Genomic DNA, 19080 nt, shown 5'->3' on the forward strand with positions numbered 1-19080 from the left:
TAATTTAATGATATTTTTTAATAAACTCTTTTTTTTAATTTATTTATTTTTGGCTGTGTTGGGTCTTTGTTGCTGTGCATGGGCTTTCTCTAGTTGCTGCGAGTGGGGGCTACTCTTCATTGCAGAGCACGGGATCTAGGTACATGGGCTTCAGTAGCTGTGGCTTGCGGGCTCTAGAGCGCAGGCTCAGTAGTTGTGGAGCATGGGCTTAGTTGCTCCACAGCATGTGAGATCTTCCCGAACCAGGGCTCAAACCCATGTCTCCTGCATTGGCAGGTGGATTCTTAATCACTGCCCCATTAGGGAAGTCCCATATCTAGATTTTTGGGGTTTTTTTTTTTTTTTGAAGTAATTTCAGATTTTCAGAAAAGTGCTAAAATAATAGAGAAAATTCCAACATATCCTTCATCCAATTTCTTCAAATGTTAATATTTTGCCTCATTTGCTCTATCACTTTATAATTTTTTCTCTCTCTCTGTATCTTTGTCTCTCCTTTTCCCTTTTTCTGTATATACATGTATGTACATATATTTTCCCTTAATTATTTGAAAGTTACATACACAATGCCCTTTTATCCCTTAAATACTTTATGTTCAAACACAGACATTCACTTGTAAAATCACAATATCATTAGCAAAATCTGTAAACTAAAAGAATAGACCTTATTCACATTTTGCCAATTATCCCATCACTGTCCTTTATGGTAAAAAATAAATATAAAATAAAACCAAAATCTTGTCCAGGATCCAATCTAGAATTACATTTTGTGTTTAGTTGCCATGTATCGAGATACTTTTCACAATACTTATTAGCTCCTTGCTGGTTGGATGGTTATGGTATCACCCAACATCTTACACAATGTCTGTGTCTTTGATTTTTTTATTTGTTGTCTCTCCTGTGTTGGGCCGATGAAATCTCGGCTCTGGAACTGTGTTTTCTAATTTCATTATCATTCTTTTCAAATGGCTCACACCTGCTTTATAAGAACTATTTTATACAGTAGGATTTCATAATGAATGTTTCCTATATGGTAATATCATTTAATATGAGAGAACAGGATGATTAAAAAAATTACACCAAACAAGCATCTGCAGTATTTTAAAAACTTGAATGGAATGATATTCTCTTAAAGTACTATTTCAATATTAACTAATCCTTTCCATGAGTGTTTTTTTTTTAAAATCCCTCCAACTGAAATTGAATCCACTCTTTTTTCCCTTGTTTTAATCATGATATACAATTGCTTATAGTTTTATGTCTGTGGCAGAAGTTTTAGTGTACTTGAAGACTGTTTCATCTATTTATTTTATACTAAATACAACAGACATCAAATCTTTATTTGCTGTGTATGAAAAATATTTTACTGTGATTTTTTTACCTTAATATATTGATCTCCAGAACTAATCAATATATGAGCTACAATTCAACAATTCAAAGATTTAACTTTAACAAGACTGTCGATAACTTTCACCTTGGAACAAAAGCTTCCTTTCCCTTCCCCAAAACACAGTGACTGCTCTTCGGGTGCTGTCAAGGCCAGCACAAGTGTGTCAGTGCAGTGAATGTCCACAGAGATACAACAAGATGAACTGGTCAGTTTTCCAAATAGAGATAATTTCAACATCAGAAATGGTTTGAATTGTTAGGCCACTTTAGAATTAAGAAGAGCTTACATTTGTGAGGATTCAGAATAGCAGTATTCCAAACACAATAGTAAGCTTTCAACAAATATCAGTTCCTTTGTCTCTCTTCTTCTGCCCTTTAATTATACAGTTGTATCAGCTTAAATCCCATACAATATGCTAATTTTAAAGCTTTGCAATCAGAAAACACTTATTTCATACACACACACACACACACACACACACACACACACACACACAGATATATAGGCCAGCTTTGACTGGAGAATATTCATTTTGTGCTGTGGCATATTAGCTTATAGCATCAGTTTTGGCTCTGAACACACTATATATGATAGATATTTTACTGCACATGCACTACTGCTTGGCTGTCAACAGAGCCAACTCTCCATTCCCTTCCCTTCTTGCAACCCTAAAACATATCATGGAAGTTATGATTGAAATTAATAGAAATATTAAAGCAGCAACTTCTGTGTAATGGGCTCTGTCAAGCTCTTCAGTAGGTGAAAATGAGTCAGTATTTTGGTCCTTCAGTATACTGTGCCCTAGAGTCATTACATAAATGATTGGGCTGCTACAATTTTATTAACCCATAGTTCTCATTGTGAGTTCTACTAATCCTTGGAGTAAGTAGGTTAGTGTGGTATCCCTAAAGTTGATGAGAACTCTGATATAGAAACTGCATGTTGTACTTGATAATACAGTTTGGGTATTTTTTTATTAGTGTGCAAAGATAAGCCTGATTAAATGCCCTGCAACATGGCCTTACCTATAAGTGTTTGTGAAAGTATTGAATTAACTACAGGACATATTCTTCAGTGCATGCCTTATTCATCCTTCAAAACCAACTTTGGTTGGTGCAAAATTTTCCATAATATCCCGTTGTTGAAATTATAGTGCAGTAAATAGAATGCCATTGAAAAAAAGCCTTTCAGGACCAGAACTCATGTTTAAAATAAGATAAATCTTTAAGATATGTGAATCAATTCAGTGGTGAGTTTGGTTAAGTTATTTACACCATTAGAAGAGGTGGTAGTTTTACCAGTAATTATAATTTATTCATGTATAGGCACATAATACTCTCAATTCAACAATGATCTATAGACGGCTCTCAATTTATTTACATTTATGTTTATTAAATTTTTGCATTATTAAGGTTGCCCTGAGAAAATCCACTAAACAGTTGTGGCACCTATTAAATATTTATATGTGAAGTAAATGGAGAACACACAGTGACATAGAGTCATCTACTGAAAACACATGAATTTGATGCTGGATAAGTGTATGTGTAGGGCACTTGGAGAATCTGCCTTTATTCAGCCATATCCTGTTTGGAAATAAGCAATATTTGTGAGTAAGTTCTGAAGCATATTGATTATTAAGGACCAATGTAGCTTCTATATTTTTATTCTATAATGCCCATTATGTGTTAAATATACGAACTATTCTAAATATTAGGTTAACATTCATTTTCTTTTAATTTTTTAAAGACACATAAATGCACTTTTTTTTTCTGTTAGAATGCATTTTAGGCTTTGCTGAGTGTTTACCTGAGAAAATAAAATTATAAATATTTCCTGATAATAAGTAAGAAAAGTAAAAGTTAGCTAGCTTACCATATTTATTAATGACTTGGATATCCAGAGACACTGTATGATAAAGTCACCCCTTGGACAGCTCTCCATGGTATCTCCTTAGTGCACCTTTAATCACTGGAAAACAGGACTGTGGGAAACAGGACTATGAATGGATAATGTAAATGCTGTTGCTGGACAGAACAAGAGTTACTGCATTTTTTGATTCATGAAACTGGATTTGTGCACATCCCCCATCAGCACCATATGCTTTAGATGAAAAGGCTTGGTAGGCTAGTCAGTTCCAGGAGTAAGCCAAGCTCTTTCAGATCACATGGCTTTCACATGGGCAAACCCAGCTGCCTGGAATGCCTTTCTCTGTTCATTTCACACAGATAGCTCCTTCCTTTCCACTAGATTTTGCTTTAAATGTCAACTCCTGAGCAAGACTGCATGTCTATCCTGGCAAAAAAATGAGGCCTTCCCTTATTCTCTTCCTTAACTCCTTGCTTGGTTCCCTCTTGGCCTTTATTGCAGCCAGCAATTACCTGTTCTCTTGTGTATTTGGTTTTGTCTTTCCCCATTTGAAAATCATCTCTATGATGACAGAGCATGAATGCTTGTAGCTCATCCACCAATTTTTCTCCAATTTCTCCCTAGGCTCTTTTTAATATTCAATAAACATTATTGAATGCATACATGCATAAATAAATTAAATATTTAATGTACAAAAATGTAGGTTAAAGCAGTGTAAATGGTATCTAAAAGACTTGAATTTTAATCTCACTTTAGCATTAACTAGTTTAATGCTAAATTTTTTTCGTGTGATGAGAACTTAAGATCTCCTCTCTTATCAACTTTTAACTATGCAGTATGGTAATATTAACTATAGTCATCATGCTATATATGACATCCCCAGGACTTACGTATTTTATAACTGGAAGCTTGTACGTTTTGACAACGTTCACACATTTTGGCCACCCCCTTATCACAAGATACTCTTATAGGCCTAGGGTAACAACACTGTAGGGAACACAGATCATTTTAAAGTGTTATATATTTTATATAGGAAAGCTCTTGATTTAAAAAAAAATTCCTGAAAAAATGTGATTTTTTCCCTACAGTCAAAAAACAAAATTATCAATGAGTCATGGTTCTCACAGCTTATTTCATGAACTTTTAACATTTCTATCACATGTGTTAGTGACATAGCCCCTTCCCATTGGTCACGTGGTAGCATAGGCTCAGCTTCTGGGTGGGGTGAAGGTGACTGATGCCAAATGAGGTCATATTTGTTACTTCTGGGTCACTGAGCTTCTCTGTCTCTGCCTTAGTTTCCACAACTATAAAACAAAGAAAGTAATACTTATGCCTGTGTTTTTTCAAACTGCTTCAGTAAGGACAAATTGAGATAATGGATGTCAAGTCATGTTAAATTTTTTAAAAAATATATAAGTAAGAGATAATCTCCAACCTTATCTTGAAAAATAAATAAGAAAAATTTGAATACAGTAAGAGAACTTGGGAAAGTTTCAGCATGCTTTATTTGTAGGAAAATTAGCCTCCATTTTTTCCACAAACAAAAATGGTGGAGGAGAGGTGAATTGGAAAATGATTGTTTATGAAAAGAGACGGTAGAAAGATTGTTTTGTAGTATCTGAAGCACGGAAGCTGCATTTTCATGCCCCAATTGTAAAAGAAGGATGGGCAGTGCTGGTGATACCGGAGGGTTTAACTCTCCTTTAAAACAGAAGAGGAATAGATACAAAGTAGCCGAGCAGCAACACCTGGTGAAAGAGACTGTCACATCCTAAATAAGGGAGAGATTTGAGAAAATGGCGGAAGAGTAAGACGTGGAAATCACCTTCCTCCCCACAAATACATCAGAAATACATCTATAAGTGGAACTGCTCCTATAGCACACCTACTGAACGCTGGCAGAAGACCTCAGACCTCCCAAAAGGCAAGAAACTCCCTCACGTACCTGGGTAGGGCAAAAGAAAAAAGAAAAAACAGAGACAAAAGAAGAGGGACGGGACCGGCACCAGTGGGAGGGAGCCGTGAAGGAGGAAAGGTTTCCACACACGAGGAAGCCCCTTCACGGTTGGAGACTGCGGTGGCTGAGGGGGAAAGCTTCAGAGCCACGGAGGAGAGCACAGCAACCGGGGTGCGGAGGGCAAAGCGGAGAGATTACCGCACAGAGGATTGGTGCCGACCAGCACTCACCAGCCCGGGAGGCTGTTTTGCTCACCCACTGGGGTGGGCGGGGGCTGGGAGCTGAGGCTCGGGCTTCAGTCGGATGCCGGGAGAGGATTGGGGTTGGTGGCGTGAACACAGCCTGAAGGGGTTAGTGCGCCACGGCTAGCCGGGAGGGAGTCAGGGAAAAAGTCTGGACCTGCCGAAGAGACAAGAGACTTTTTCTTGCCTCTTTGTTTCCTGGTGCGCGAGGAGAGGGGATTAAGAGTGCTGCTTAAAGGAGCTCCAGAGACGGGCGCGAGCCGTGGCTAAAAGTGCGGACCCCAGAGACGGGCATGAGACGGTGCTGCTGCAGGCACCAAGAAGCCTGTGTGCAAGCACAGGTCACTATCCACACACCCCCTCCCGGGAAACTGTGCAGCCCGCCACTGCCAGGGTCCCGTGATCCAGGGACAATTCTCCGGGAGAACACACGCGGGCGAACTTCAGGCTGGTGCAACGTCACGCCGGCCTCTGCCACTGCAGGCTCGCCAAGCATCCGTACTCCTCCCTCCCCTCGGGCCTGAGTGAGCCAGAGCCCCTGAATCAGCTGCTCCTTTAACCCCGCCCTGTCTGAGAGAGGAACAGATGCCCTCAGGCGACCTACACACAGAGGCGGGGCCAAATCCAAAGCTGAACCCCCCCCCCCCCCCCCCCCCCGGGAGCTGTGTGAACAAAGAAAAGGGAAATTTCTCCCAGCAGCCTCAGAAGCATTGGATTAAAGCTCCACAAGCAACTTGATGTACCTGCACCTGTGGAATACCTGAATAGACAATGAATCATCACAAATTGAGGAGGTGGACTTTGGGAGCAACACAGATTGTTTTTTCCCCTTTTCCTCTTTTTGTGAGTGTGCATGTGTATGCTTCTGTATGTGATTTTGTCTTTATAGCTTTGCTTTCACCATTTGTCCTGGGGTTCTGCCCATCCATTTTCTTTTTTTTTTTTTTTTTACTTTTTAAAATTTTTTCCTTGATAATTATTTTTTATTTTAATAACTTTATTTTATTTTATCTTACTTTATTTTCTTTTATCCTCTTTCTTTCTTTCTTCCTATTTTTTCTCCCTTTTATTCTGAGCCATGTGGAGGACAGGCTCTTGGTGCTACAGCCAGGAGTCAGTGATATGCCTTTGAGGTGGGAGAGCCAACTTCAGGACATTGGTCCACAAGAGACCTCCCAGCTCCACATAATATCAAATGGTAAAAATCTCACAGAGATCTCCATCTCAACACCAAGACCCAGTTTCACTCAATGACCAGCAAGCTACAGTGCTGGACACCCTATGCCAAACAACTAGCAAGACGGAACACAGCCCCCTCCATTAGCAGAGAGGTTGTCTAAAATAATAATAAGGCCACAGACACCCCAAAACACAACACCAGACATGGGCCTGCCCACCAGAAACACAAGATCCAGCCTCATCCACCAGAACACAGGCACTAGTCCCCTCCACCAGGAAACCTACACAACCCACTGAACCAACCTTAGCCACTGGGGACAGACACCAAAAACAACAGGAACTACAAACCTGCAGCCTGCAAAAAGGAAACCCCCAAAACAGTAAGATAAGCAAAATGAAAAGACAGAAAATCACACAGCAGATGAAGGAGCAAGATAAAAACCCACCAGACCTACCAAATGAAGAGGAAATAGGCAGTCTACCTGAAAAAGAATTCAGAATAATGATAGTAAAGATGATCCAAAATCTTAGAAATAGAATAGACAAAATGCAAGAAACATTTAACAAGGACCTAGAAGAAGTAAAGAGGAAACAATCAATGACGAACAACACAATAAATGAAATTTATAATACTCTAGAAGGGATCAATAGCAGAATAACAGAGGCAGAAGAACGGATAAGTGACCTAGAAGATAAAATAGTGGAAATAACTACTGCACAGCGGACTAAAGAAAAAAGAATGAAAAGAACTGAGGATAGTTTCAGAGACCTCTGGGACAAAATTAAATGCAACAATATTCGAATCATAGAGGTCCCAGAAGAAGAAGAGAAAAAGAAAGGGACTGAGAAAATATTTGAAGAGAGTATAGTTGTAAATTTCCCAAATATGGGAAAGGAAATAGTCAATCAAGCCCAGGAAGCACAGAGATTGCCATACAGGATAAATCCAAGGAGAAACATGCCAAGACACATATTAATCAAACTATCAAAATTTAAGTACAAAGAAAACATATTAAAAGCAGCAAGGGAAAAACAACAAATAACACACAAGGGAATCCCCATAAGGTTAACAGCTGCTCTTTCAGCAGAAACTCTGCAAGCCAGAAGGGACTGGCAGGACATGTTTAAAGTCATGAAGGAGAAAAACCTGCAACCAAGATTACTCTACCCAGCAAGGATCTCATTCAGATCTGATGGAGAAATTAAACCTTTACAGATAAGCAAAAGCTGAGAGAGTTCAGCACCACCAAACCAGCTTTACAACAAATGCTAAAGGAAGTTGTCTAGGCAAGAAACACAAGAGAAGGAAGAGACCTACAATAACAAACCCAAAACAATTAAGAAAATGAGAATACGAACATACATATTGATAACTACCTTAAATGTAAATGGATTAAATGCCCCCACCAAAAGATACAGACTGGCTGAATGGATACAAAAACAAGACCCGTATATATGCTGTCTACTTAAGACCTAGGGACACATACAGACTGAAAGTGAGGGGATGGAAAAAGATATTCCATGCAAATAGAAATCAGAAGAAAGCTGGAGTAGCAATTCTCCTATCAGAAAATTAGACGTTAAAATAAAGACTACAATAAGAGACAAAGAAGGACACTACATAATGATCAAAGAATCGATCCAAGAAGAAGATATAACAATTGCAAATATTTATGCATCTAACATAGGAACACCTCAATAGATAAAGCAAATACGAACGGCCATAAAAGGGGAAATCGACAGAACACAATCATACTAGGGGACTTTAACACCCAACTTTCACCAATGAACAGATCAACCAAAATGAAAATAAATAAGGAAATAGAAAGTTTAAATGATACATTAAACAAGATGGACTTAATTGATATTTATAGGACATTCCATCCAAAAACAACAGAATACACATTTTTCTCAAGTGCTAATGGAACATTCTCCAGGTTACATCATATCTTGGGTCACAAATCTAGCCTTGGTAAATTTAAGAAATTGAAATTGTATCAGTACCTTTTCCGACCACAATGCTATGAGACTAGATATCAATTACAGAAAAAGATCTGTAAAAAATACAAAGACATGGAGGCTAAACAATACACTACTTAATAACGAAGTGATCACTGAAGAAATCAAAGAGGAAATCAAAAAATACCTAGACACAAATGACAATGGAGACAGGACAACCCAAAATCTATGAGATGCAGCAAAAGCAGTTCTAAGACGGAAGTTTATAGCAATACAATCCTACCTTAAGAAACAGGAAACATCTCAAATAAACAACCTAACCTTGCACCTAAAGAAATTAGAGGAAGAAAAACAAAAAAAAACCTTAAGGTTAGCAGAAGGAAAGAAATCATAAAGATCAGATCAGAAATAAATGAAAAAGAAATGAAGGAAACGATAGCAAAGACCAATAAAACTAAAAGCTGGTTCCTTGAGAAGATAAACAAAATTGATAAACCATTAGCCAGACTCATCAAGAAAAAAAGGGAGAAGACTCAAAACAATAGAATTAGAAATGAAAAAGGAGAAGTAACAACTGACACTGCAGAAATACAGGATCATGAGAGATTACTAAAAGCAACTCTATGCTAATAAAATGGACAACCTGGAATAAATGGACAAATTCTTAGAAATGCACAACCTTCTTAGACTGAACCAGGAAGAAATAGAAAATATGAACAGACCAATCATAAGCAATGAAATTGAAACTGTGATTAAAAATCTTCCAACAAACAAAAGCCCAGGACCAGATGGCTTCACAGGCAAATTCTATCAAACATTTAGAGAAGAGCTAACACCTATCCTTCTCAAACTCTTCCAAAATATAGCACAGGGAGGAACACTCCCAAGCTCATTCAACGAGGCCACCATCACTCTGATACCAAAACCAGACAAAGATGTCACAAAGAAAGAAAACTACAAGCCAATATCACTGATGAACATAGATACAAAAATCCTCAACAAAATACTAGCAAAGAGAATCCAACAGCACATTAAAAGGATCATACACCATGATCAAGTGGGGTTTATGCCATGAACGCAAGGATTCTTCAATATACACAAATCAATCAATGTGATACACCATATTAACAAATTGAAGGAGAAAAACCATATGACCATCTCAATAGATGCAGAGAAAGCTTTCAACAAAATTCAACACTGGCTTATGATAAAAACCCTGCAGAAAGTAGGCATAGAGGGAACGTTCCTCAACATAATAAAGGCCATATATGACAAAACCACAGACAACATCGTCCTCAATGGTGAAAACCTGAAGCCATTTCCACTAAGATCAGGAACAAGACAAGGTTGCCCACTCTCACTACTATTATTCAACATAGTTTTGGAAGTTTAACCACAGCAATCAGAGAAGAAAAAGGAATAAAAGGAATCCAAATCGGAAAAGAAGAAGTAAAGCTGTCACTGTTTGCAGATGACATGATACTATAGATAAAGAATCCTAAGGATGCTACCAGCAAACTACTAGAGCTAATCAATGAATTTGGTAAAGTAGCAGGATACAAAATTAATACACAAAAATCTCTGGCATATTTATACACTAATGATGAAAAATCTGAAAGTGAAATTAAGAAAACACTGTCATTTACACTGCAACAAAAAGAATAAAATATCTAGGAATAAACCTACCTAAGGAGACAAAAGACCTGTGTGCAGAAAATTATAAGACACTGATGAAAGAAATTAAAGATGACACAAAGAGATGGAGAGATATACGATATTCTTGGACTGGAAGAATCAACATTGTGAAAATGACTATAGTAGTCAAAGCAATCTACAGATTCAATGCAATCCCTATCAAACTACCACTCGCATTTTTCACAGAACTAGAACAAAAAACTTCACAATTTGTATGGAAACACAAAAGACCCCTAATAGCCAAAGCAATCTTGAGAACGAAAAGTGGAGCTGGAGGAATCAGGCTCCCTGGCTTCAGAATATACTACAAAGCTACCATCATCAAGACAGTATGGTACTGGCAGAAAAACAAATATACAGATCAATGGAACAGGATAGAAAGCCCAGAGATAAACCCACACACATATGGTTACCTTATCTTTGATAAAGGAAGGAAGAATATACAGTGGAGAAAAGACAGCCTCTTCAATAAGTGGTGCTGGGAAAACAAGACAGGTACATGTAAAAGTATGAAATTAGAACACTCCCTAACACCATACACAAAAATAAACTCAAAATGGATTAAAGACCTAAGTGTAAGGTCAGAAACTATCAAACTCTTGGAGGAAAACATAGGCAGAACAATCTATGACATAAATCACAGCAAGATCCTTTTTGACCCACCTCCTTGAGAAATGGAAATAAAAACAAAAATAAACAAATGGGACCTAATGAAACTTCAAAGCTTTTGCACAGCAAAGGAAACCATAAACAAGACAAAAAGACAACCCTCAGAATGGGAGAAAATATTTGCAAATGAAGCAACTGACAAAGGATTAATCTCCAAAATTTACAAGCAGCTCATGCAGCTCAATAACAAAAAAAGAAACAACCCAATCCAGAAATGGGCAGAGGACCTAAATAGACATTTCTCCCAAGAAGATATACAGATTGCCAACAAACACATGAAAGAATGCTCAACATCATTAATCATTAGAGAAATGCAAATCAAAGCTACAATGAGGTATCATCTCCCACCAGTCAGAATGGCCATCATCAAAAAATCTAGAAGCAATAAATGCTGGAGATGGTGTGGAGCTAAGGGAGCATGCTTGCAGTGTTGGTGGGAATGTAAATTGATAGAGCCACTATGGAGAACAGTATGGAGGTTCCTTAAAAAACTAAAAATAGAACTACCATATTACCCAGAAATCCCACTACTAGGCATATACCCTGAGAAAACCATAATTCAAAAAGAGTCATGCACCAAAATGTTCATTGCAGCTGTATTTACATTAGCTGGGACATGGAAGCAACCTAAGTGTTCATCCACAGATGAATGGGTAAAGAAAATGTGGCACATATATACAATGGAATATTACTCAGCCATAAAATGAAATGAAATTGAGTTATTTGTAGTGAGGTGGATGGACCTAGAGACTGTCATACAGAGTGAAGTAAGTCAGAAAGAGAAAAACAAATACCATATGCTAACACATATATATGGAATCTAAGGAAAAAAAAAAAAAGAAGGTCATGAACAACCTAGGGGTAAGACGGGAATAAAGACAGACCTACTATACTAGAGCATGGACTTCACGATATGGGAAGGGGGAAGGATAAGCTGTGACAAAGTGAGAGGGTGGCATGGACATATATACAATACCAAACGTAAAATAGATAGCTAGTGCGAAGCAGCCGCATAGCACAGGGAGATCAGCTAGGTGGTTTTTGACCACCTAGAGGGGTGGGATAGGGAGGATGGGAGGGAGGGAGACGCAAGAGGGAAGAGATATGGGAACATATGTATATGTATAACTGATTCACTTTGTTATAAAGCAGAAACTAACACACCATTGTAAAGCAATTATACTCCAATAAAGATGTTAAAAAAAAACTAAATAAAGGAGAAAGGGGGAGATTGGAGCAACCGTAGTTACCTGTTTCCTAGTCTCTTCCTTCTTCCACATATTTTCCTAATTCCTTCACAAACTTACTGATTATGTTGCTTTTTAGTTTTAAAATTCAGCCACCTCCCAGAATCCCTTCCTTAGATAGGGATTGGGGGAGGAGGCATGGATGGAGGACAACCAGAACTATGTCAATACTCCAATGATTGCACAGGGGAGGCGTGTTGCTGTGCAAGAATATAGCTCGGGAGCCGCTTTATTTGTTTATCAATGAACATTCTACTGCGTCTCTGCGATGTAGGTCAGGCTCATTGGAAATACCAGCCGCCGATCACATGCAGTCTTCATATTTCCAGGCCGGGTGCACAGCTGATTCCTGCACACTGGAGTGCGTAAGAGCTGCAGGACGGAGAGGAGCACCTGTGCCTTAGCGACGCAGGTAAAGCCCCATCTACCTTCCCGAGGCTTTCCCGAGTGCTCTCCCATTCCCTCCGCGCGCCCTCCTCATCACCATCTGCCGTCCCGTCATGGACCCCAGCTTCTCTGTTCAACCGGTGCTTTTCCCGCTCTCTCTCGGCACCTCAGCAGTAAGGAGGGCTCCACACAACTGGGCATGCCTAATAACCAGGGCGGGCTCTGGCTGCGAGAAGAAAGCGCTTGCACCTTCCGCGCTGCCCTCCCCTCTCCTGCCGCGTCCTGCCACTCAGGCGACCCGACTTGCGGCGAGGTCCAGTAAGGGCCCGCGGCCTCGCGGGACCCCGCCTCTCGCGACACCCTCTCCAACCAGCGTTGGGCGGAGGCGGGACGCGCCCTGTGCCCTCCTCTCCTGTTCAGGCTGCTGGTACGAGCCGGGCTGGGCGCGAGCAAGGGACTGAGGCAGGACGGGTCGGGAGGCGCGGGGCCGCGTAGCCCGACGGCGGGGGCGGGCGCGGCGCGGGACCGGAGAGGGCGCCAGACCCCGAGCCGCGGCGGCGGGAGGCGGGAAGCGGAGGCGGGAAGCGGGAGGCGGGAGGCGGGAGGCGGGAGGCGGGCGAGCAGGGTGCCGGCGACCTACGTCCGAGCGCGCGGAGCCCTGCGCCTGGCCGGGGTCGGTCCGAAGTCCGCGCTATGAAAGAGGAGAAATACTTGCCTGAGCTGATGGCAGAAAAAGATAGCCTGGATCCATCTTTTGTGCACGCCTCGCGCCTGCTAGCCGAAGGTAGGACTTGCTCCCCAGGTGGAAACAGACAGCTGGCCCCTGTCACCGCGGCGGGGTTCGGGGAGCGGAGTTGGGGAGGACGCCCGTCTCCTTCGCGGAGACTGTCCCCTAAGGTGCTCGACCCAGAGCTGCGGACAGAGCAGGTCCTCGGGCGGCGGATGCTCCCTCCCTCCCTCCCTCCGCAGCTGAATTTGGGGAGCCCGGAGCTGCGAGCTCTGTGGCGGTGGAGACGTGCCCTGTTAGGATCTTTGATGGAGAGAAGTGAGGAGCTACGCGGTCCACGGGGATATTTTCACTCCGCAGAGGGAAGGGAAATCAATTTCGAGTGAATGGTGATCAATGTAGTGTTTTAACAGCTTCTTAGCTACAAATCAGTCTTTCTTCCTTCCTTCCTTCCTTTCTTTCTTTCTTTTCTTTCTCTTCTGCTTGGGAAGCGATTTTGATGTTCTTTAGTCTAATTACAGTCTTTCCTATGGAAAGTCAGAATTAACCTAGATTAAATTCTGCGTGTTCTTCAATGTTTGTGAACGTGGAAGAGGTTAAAGTGCTTATCAGTTTATTTGAAGTGTGATGATTGCGTGCTCTGGGAGATGCTGATCTCTGGGAACGCTCCACAACTGATCAACTGTTTTACCAAGTGTGCATTTTCTTTTGTGTACCTGTAATGTTAAAAGAGATTTCATTCCCAGAGGAACAGAAATGTCGTCTTTTGCGTTCTTTTGAAAGGTCGTTTAAACACACACACACACACACACACACACACACACACACGAACATGAACTTTTGTATGACAGAAGTATTAACCAAATTACTTCATTTATCTTGAAATAATGCCGTCTAACTGCTAAAGGTACTCAAGATATCTGTAGCAGTCTACACCTGTCTTTTTAAAAACAACTCCAGATTTTTTTTTCTTGATGAATGGCTCATTAATAATAAACTGCTTCATCATCAAATTGACTACAGTGCAGTTTTGTAGCTTAGGTTCTTATGAACTTACCTATGGTAAAACTAAAAGTTAAAACTTTCTCTTCCTCAGCCCTTAAGCATTAAAGGAAATGTTTTCTTTTTCAAGATTTAGTTGTACATAGAAGGAAAAATTCTAATCCTCCATGTATGAGTCAAATAGTCATTAGGTTTAGTTAAATGTTTTGTTGATGGATTATTATTTACAACAATAAAGTGTCAGGTGTTTTTTCTATTTTGTATACTAAGTAATTAAGAAAAGCTTTATAATCGAAATATTGAATGTGTGAAACAACTAAACTGTTTTTCAAGGAACAAGTTTGGTTTTATGGAGGATTTAGGACAGAAAATGCAATCATGCTTACTACTTTCTTGGTTACTGTATGAAAAAAAATAAATAGAACCTAAAGTTGAAAATGAAAGTCAATTAAAAAATTAAACTCTCCCTCTACTCTATTAAAAAATAAAGATAACTACATAAAAATAATAGAAATATTGTAAATTAATGGGTAAATGATTAAGATTGTTCAAAATGATTAAAAATGCAGTTAAAAGTCTTCTTAAATCATTTACTTCAATATATTTTCCAGAAGTGTCTTCATTTAGCTGATAATGCTTTAAAATGGAAAAAAGTTACAAATTGATCATTTTCTCAGACCTGCTAATTGGACTTCTTTTGGGGACAGCAGACTTGATTAATTCATCAGTCATTAATGAGAGTTAGTGTACTGAAAACTGCCAAACTACAGCAATGCGTGTGAGGAGCCCTAAATAGAGAGTGCAAGTATTTCTGCCGCTGATAAAACAGTCAGAGAAGGCTGTGCACCTGGTTCCTTAACATTTTATTTTTCTCAGGAACTTCGTTTCTTGATACTTAGGAACATGTTCCTATGTACTTTGTAATTTAATTTTTTCCCAGTAGGGGGAAGCATGTTCTGCTTTTGTGAAGAATTAGGAGGAAAAAGCTCCTAAATAGAGAGAAAAACATCTAAGTAAGAAACAGAGAGAGGTGTCCAAATTTCAGAGGAAACATAATGAGGAAAAGAGGATGGAGGAGGTGATGATAATAATCTTGAGTATATAAAGAGATAGGCCAAAAGAGACACAAGACTTAAATTCTCTAATTGTACCTGAGGCTCTTTATGTGTGCTTATTGAAGAGTGTCCTTTTGAATCTCTAATAAACCTTAACATACATTTTACATTATAGATCTGTCATTATCTTTTCAAAGGCCATCTGCCTAGATTCTTAAGTCTTGTTTCGGATATCTATAGGAGAGTGTTGTTGAGATAATTTTATTTCTCATCCCTGGAAATGTACTGATTGAAGGCAGCGGCTATAAATAAACCTGACACAGATGTTCATTTGGAAAGAAGGTGCTCAGTGAAGTACATTTCAGCCAGCACTGTGCAGACCATCTCAAGACTGAGTGAGTAATAAAAATGATCCAGATGATTCAGTTCTTCGGAATGATTTTCTGGAAGCTAATACATACAAGGGCAGTGATGTAAACCAATGAGCTTTCACAGTGATTTATTTTGATTTTTTGATTGGTGGTAGATGCAAATCAGTGCTCAATTGTGACTACTTCACTTAGAATAGAAGGCCATAGGGTTAAAAGTGCTAGTTTGTTGGTTATTTTGTTATTTTTGTTGTAGTTTGTTATTTCACTTGTTCCTGCTGTGTACTTTCAGTAGGAATGATTCTGAGAAAGTTAAAGGAAGAGCCCAAACATTTTATGTATTGTGTTGTTACTTAGAAAAATCTTGAATAATATGGTTTGAATAGTATAATATGTTTGAGCAGTTAAAAGAATTTTCTTCTGTGATGATAATATTGTTTAATTACCTATTTGTATGGAAGGTGCTTTGGAGTATGATAAAACAGCAAATTCAGCATGATTCTTGAAGTTCCACTCAGCCTCTGAATTTGCTTGCCAGATGAAATTAGACGAGGTTATTTATATCTGTGATACTGCTGGGAAGTGCACTAAACTGTGAATCCAGATACCTGGATTTTAATTCCACTTTTGCCTAAACTGAATCTTGGTAAATTTCCCTTCCCTGAACCAGTCTCTCAAATTGAGGAGTTGGACTAGATTTCTTTGTAATTCTAATGAAGTCTGGGACTACTGCTGGTGCAAAGGAGTGGTGTTTGTGTATTCAGAATACCAAAATCAGTGGCTAAATATTTTGGAAGCTTTTTTCATTCCTTCTTAGTTTAATGATTAATAATACATTTATTGCATTATAATGCAATTTGAAGCATAAACATTATTTTGGGTACTGGGGACAGATTTACATTTACTGAACCATTCTCAAGGCTTGGGAGCTAAAAATGTATATGCATGGAAATATTCTTGTTTGCAGTAAAGCCTGCCTGTCTGCTGACAGACATAGATCTGTTCAAATTTATAGATTCAGTTATGGCAATTCCATACCTTTAGGAGGATTAATAAATTCTTGTCCAATTGAGAGTGTTTTGGGTTCTCTGGCTGGCAAGATTTCCTAACCTGAATTATTCACAAATATTGGTAGGTTCATCATTGTTTTGGTTGACTCATCATATGATGAAGTCAAATATTGCCAAATATCCCAACAGTTCAAGTGATTTTTAAAAAACTCTGGGTGCTTTTTTCAAATTTTGGTGAAAAGCTTGCCCTTCCATCTAGAATTGGCCTGTTTGCAGGTGTGGATGAATGAGAGGAACATGGATTAATAATTTATCACAAATGCTGACTTGTAGTGATTCAACTACATTTAGATTTTCAGTAAGGATCATTTTTAAACTCAGAATGTGTTCCTTGAAATATTTTCCATAAAACATGGTGAGTTCTTAAGTTAAAGAAAGGTATTGGTATAATTTCTAAAACCAACTTCTGATAAAAAATAGTATTCATGTGACTTTTCCTTTGATTGATGTAATCTCTTTTCTCTCCCAATAAATTTGGGATAACCTTATTTATGTTTCTTAAATAAAAATAAAAATTGGCAAAAAAAAACTAAGTTAAAGGTATCTTTGATCTGCAGTTAAAACACATTTATCATATAGTGGAGAAATTCTGCTTTAGCAAACAAAACACTTGGGATGGAGTGTTGACACCCCTGCCAACTGTGAAATAAAGGATATTTCATTTATTTCCTTTCTGATTCTCAGTTTCTTCACCTGTAAAACAGCAAAACGAATATCCACCAGCCAGAGTTCTTTTAATGTTAAAAAATGCTGTTTGTGACTATGTAAGCTGTATTTTAAAATAGGAATATTTGTACAACTAAAACAAAAACATAAGCAGAAATTCTACAAATATAAGATGATGTGTTTAAGGTTTTCCTTAATGTTTTAATGGCATTGTGGACTTGACCTCAACTTGAAGCTTGATTTTGTAATAAAATGAGCACTGACTTAACTCTCTGAATCACTGCTGAGTGAAATTTGAACTCATACACCAAATTATGAAATAGATTATCTTATAAAAGATGATTCCAATGAGAGATTTTAAAATATCGTGTTCCCTCCATCAGTGGTCGCTTGCCCGTGTCTGACTTGAGCCTGGTTAGCCCAGGACCTGGATCTCTCGAGGCTCATTCTGCACCTGCTTGGCCTCCTCATCAGGCCACATGTTCATCACTCTGGGCAGCTGGCTGCATTCTCCTTTTCCTCAAGGGAAGTGGATTTCTGTCTTCCGAAGTTCTTCAGCCTCCTACCACTTAAAAAATTCCATACTCCTTTCATTCCCAGAAGGTGAAATTAATTTTTTTGTTCAAGGCTGACTTGTTCACAGCATCCTTAATCCCAGCACCCATCATCCCCTCCAGGTCTGGCCTATTATATCCTTTCTTCAGTAGTTCCAACGTCTTCATCCCCAGCTTTCCTTGGAGCAGCCTATAAACATGATTCAATCGGAATCACTTAAAAAAAATAGAATACTTGTTTCACTTGCTGAAAGTAATAAAAATAACCTCTCTTGACAATTTTTCTCCTTTGTTTCCTTCAAGTTTCTGATGACATGAGTCCATACAGCTGCTTACTTTCTCAGTTTACCTTCCACAGGTCCTCCATCTCGCTGCAGTCCTCATCATTGTCTTGAAACCAGAGGCTCCAGTGAGAATCATCTAATTGCCCAATCCAGTAAAATGTGTCTGACCTCTCATCAGGGCACTTGGCTGCACTTTCCACTATTGTTCTTCTCCCAATTTCTTGGCTTCTCCCTTGGTTTACAAGCACTACACACTGTTGGTTTTTCTCTTCTGTCTCTCTTACCAGGGCTCACCATCCTCCCTCTCTCTCCTCCCCACCCCAACACACACACCCTGTCAAGAGTGGTTCATTCAAGATCAGAGTGTGACCATGTCACACCTTTAAATGCTATTGTCATAGGCAGGCCATCTCTGACAGCAGGCCAGCAGAGGGAGGGGATGCTGCCTGCCTGGATGCTTCTGGGGCAGGGAGAGTCCAGGCTTCCCCAGGTGCCTAGGGGAGGGAGGGAGCCCCTTTTTGCTGTTCCCGTGTGGTCTTTAGTGACACCGAGAGGGGTAGGGAGGAATTCCAGCAGGAGTGAAAGATTCTCTGACACCCCCGGCTTGGACGGGGAAGGATGCATTGGTCCTGCTCCTGGGGGTGGACATCCGGGTCTCCACGTAGCCTCTGTCCCCACTGCTGGTGGTACGGAAGTGCTGTTGCCTATTCAGTCCCCCTGCCTTCCCCCCAGAGAGAAGGAGTGCCCCTTCACAGTGGAGGGA

General features: G+C 39.6%; 1 protein-coding gene across 1 annotated transcript in view; it reads left to right on the top strand.

Moving 5' to 3' along the window:
* Positions 1 to 13240: 13240 nt before the first annotated feature.
* Positions 13241 to 19080, top strand: part of KHDRBS2 (KH RNA binding domain containing, signal transduction associated 2) — a gene marked incomplete at its 3' end in the record, with an annotated part of 661356 nt that continues 655516 nt past the window's right edge. Inside the window, exon 1 of the mRNA XM_079934322.1 lies at positions 13241 to 13375. Coding sequence (XP_079790448.1) covers positions 13285 to 13375 — 91 coding nt within the window. The 5' untranslated portion in view covers positions 13241 to 13284. The remainder of the gene's footprint in view (positions 13376 to 19080) is intronic.

This window comes from Stenella coeruleoalba (genome assembly GCF_951394435.1).
Source record: "Stenella coeruleoalba genome assembly, chromosome: 10".
Classification (NCBI taxonomy): Eukaryota; Metazoa; Chordata; class Mammalia; order Artiodactyla; family Delphinidae; genus Stenella; species Stenella coeruleoalba.